The 2,500-nt window shown below is 33.7% G+C and overlaps 1 protein-coding gene across 1 annotated transcript in view; it reads right to left on the bottom strand.

Moving 5' to 3' along the window:
- LOC137632537 (mucin-16-like) overlaps positions 1-2,500 on the bottom strand; it is a 458,011-nt gene that overhangs the window by 281,683 nt on the left and 173,828 nt on the right. The window contains exon 2 of the mRNA XM_068364511.1: positions 54-123. Coding sequence (XP_068220612.1) covers positions 54-100 — 47 coding nt within the window. The 5' untranslated portion in view covers positions 101-123. The remainder of the gene's footprint in view (positions 1-53; positions 124-2,500) is intronic.

The following is a 2,500-nucleotide window of genomic DNA, read 5'->3' as shown; positions in this document are numbered from 1 at the left end:
CGTGCATATAAGTGGAATAGATAAATTTACATCTACAAAACTAAGAAGTTTACCTTAACATCTGTGATTGTGATTGTTTTCTCCTGAACCCCAACAACATGACGACCTCCTGAAGTTTCTTCCCTGTAAAAAACAAAAAACATTGTGATAAGAACATAGTTAGATTAAACACTTTTGAGACACCGCGAGTTTAGACTTTTTACTGGGGAGGTTACTACTGTGGTAGGGTACCACAAGGTGTGTGTGCGGGTAACCCGGCTGATGTTCTTGCGCGCAGCTCTTCAGATGATACTGAAATTGAAGCTAGATACTTTTAACATAGCTCTGAGCTTGCGCAAAACAAAAGATAACTTATCACTGGCTTACCACGGTTATCGGACTCCATTTCTTACATACATGGAAATTTCTCCCTTTAGAGAAAATGAAACGAAAAACACTTCGTGGGCTAGTTTTATTTAAGTTGGTGTTAGATGTGCTGTTACTGAAATGTATATGCAGTATATATGAAGAATAATAGGGCGGGGGAGCACTCCAACCCAAAATTTGCTCGCTCACTCTGAATGAAGGCCATGAAGGAATGATTACATTAGTAGCCATCGTGTGATACGAGGCTAACATAGAGGCAGAGTTATACAAGCAATGAATATAAAACATACCAACGGGGCACCTTTTGAAAGTTGAAATCAATCCAGCTACGAAGTAAGAACTGCGCTGTTTTTTACTCAGTTTTATTCTACATAAAACGAGCGTATCAAGTGACAATACTCCTCACTTGTGTTGGTATTACTGGAGCACGTTCTCAAAGAATACATTTACCTTGCACTGAAGATGCACGGATTCACACACCTTTCTAGAGAAATGTTTACAGACTTATGACGTGATCATTGTTGAAAATTTTGTATTCAAGTTCGAACTACTCATACAAGAGGGATTCAATTCCCAAATTCAAGAACAGTGTTGTAGGTAGAAGAATCAGTCTGCAAGAGTAAGGGATACAAAGGTAATTCCTATTGAAAGAATTTAAATTGAGCCATGTTTTCTATCTTCATTAATTATTCAGATATTCTCTCAAGATCATCATCAATAGCATTACCTTAGACCTTAGATGTTAGGATGCTAGAAAAACCTCAAATCAATCAATCAATCAATTTCAAGATCCTCATCAATAACATTACATTAGGTTGAGTCTGAGCTACCAAAGAGGACTGTAAAAATAGAAAATTTGTGAAGCACAGAATTCTCTGTATAAGAGATGGTAATACAAGGGGTAGGGGCACTTGAAGGGAGACGTTTATAAATGGAAATTAGAAGTGTTTGACATACAAAAAAAAAAAAAAAAAAAAAAAAATCCCAGGTCACGAGTGCATAGATTTTAGGAAAAGGGCAGATGTATCACCATCAACTGCAAAGAAAATGGACTAGTAAAACCATATTGCTGATATGAGCTTATTGACAAGACTGCAGTCCAAGGGAGGGAATTTCGGTAACAGGCCTTATGGCGGAAACCGTCGAAAGTCCTAGAAATGCTAAAAGAAAAGACATAGGATCCTGAAACATAATATCCAAATATGACTTAGGTTGGATAGAAGACCAACATTTAATCTCACCTTTCATAATTTACAGTATGATTAGATTTGAATTGTTGTAAAGGAGCAATGAGTTGAACGCCAAATGTATATAAATAGAATCGACCGACCATAAGGAGGGTTAGATTGAGGTCACCCTTTTTAAGTATATACTGCTGCATATGAGTGGGATTCAATTTTGGATATGGAAGGGAATATACTTGTTTCTAGGACAAGGCAATTAATACGGAAAGAGACACGGAAAACTTAGTTTATTTAAACACATATGACGCTAATCGACATCATCTATATTTACACATATACATATACATGTATACACACACAAACACACACACACACACACATATATATATATATATATATATAGATAGATAGATAGATAGATATAGATATAGATATATATATGATATGATATATATATATATATATATATAAATATATATAAATATATAGATATCTATCTGTCTATCTATCTATCTATATATATATATATATATATAGATAGATATCTATCTGTCTATCTATCTATCTATATATATATATATATATAGATAGATAGATAGATAGATATAGATATAGATATATATATGATATGATATATATATATATATATATATAAATATATATAAATATATAGATATCTATCTGTCTATCTATCTATCTATATATATATATATATATAGATAGATATCTATCTGTCTATCTATCTATCTATCTATCTATATATATATATATATATATATAAACAACACAGCAAGTCCAGCCGTTTTTAGTCCACTGCAGGACAAAGGTCTCAAACACGTCTATTTATGTCTTGGGCGTGACCACTTTTCATCACCACGCTGGCCAGTGCGGATTGGTGACGGTGGGAGATTTTCGTCTGATCGCTCGCAACAAATCAATCTAGTAATACT

The sequence above is a fragment of the Palaemon carinicauda genome, chromosome 41 (assembly GCF_036898095.1).
Source record: "Palaemon carinicauda isolate YSFRI2023 chromosome 41, ASM3689809v2, whole genome shotgun sequence".
Classification (NCBI taxonomy): Eukaryota; Metazoa; Arthropoda; class Malacostraca; order Decapoda; family Palaemonidae; genus Palaemon; species Palaemon carinicauda.
Note: the sequence above shows the minus strand (reverse complement) of the source record. Positions and strands in the feature narration are given on the sequence as shown.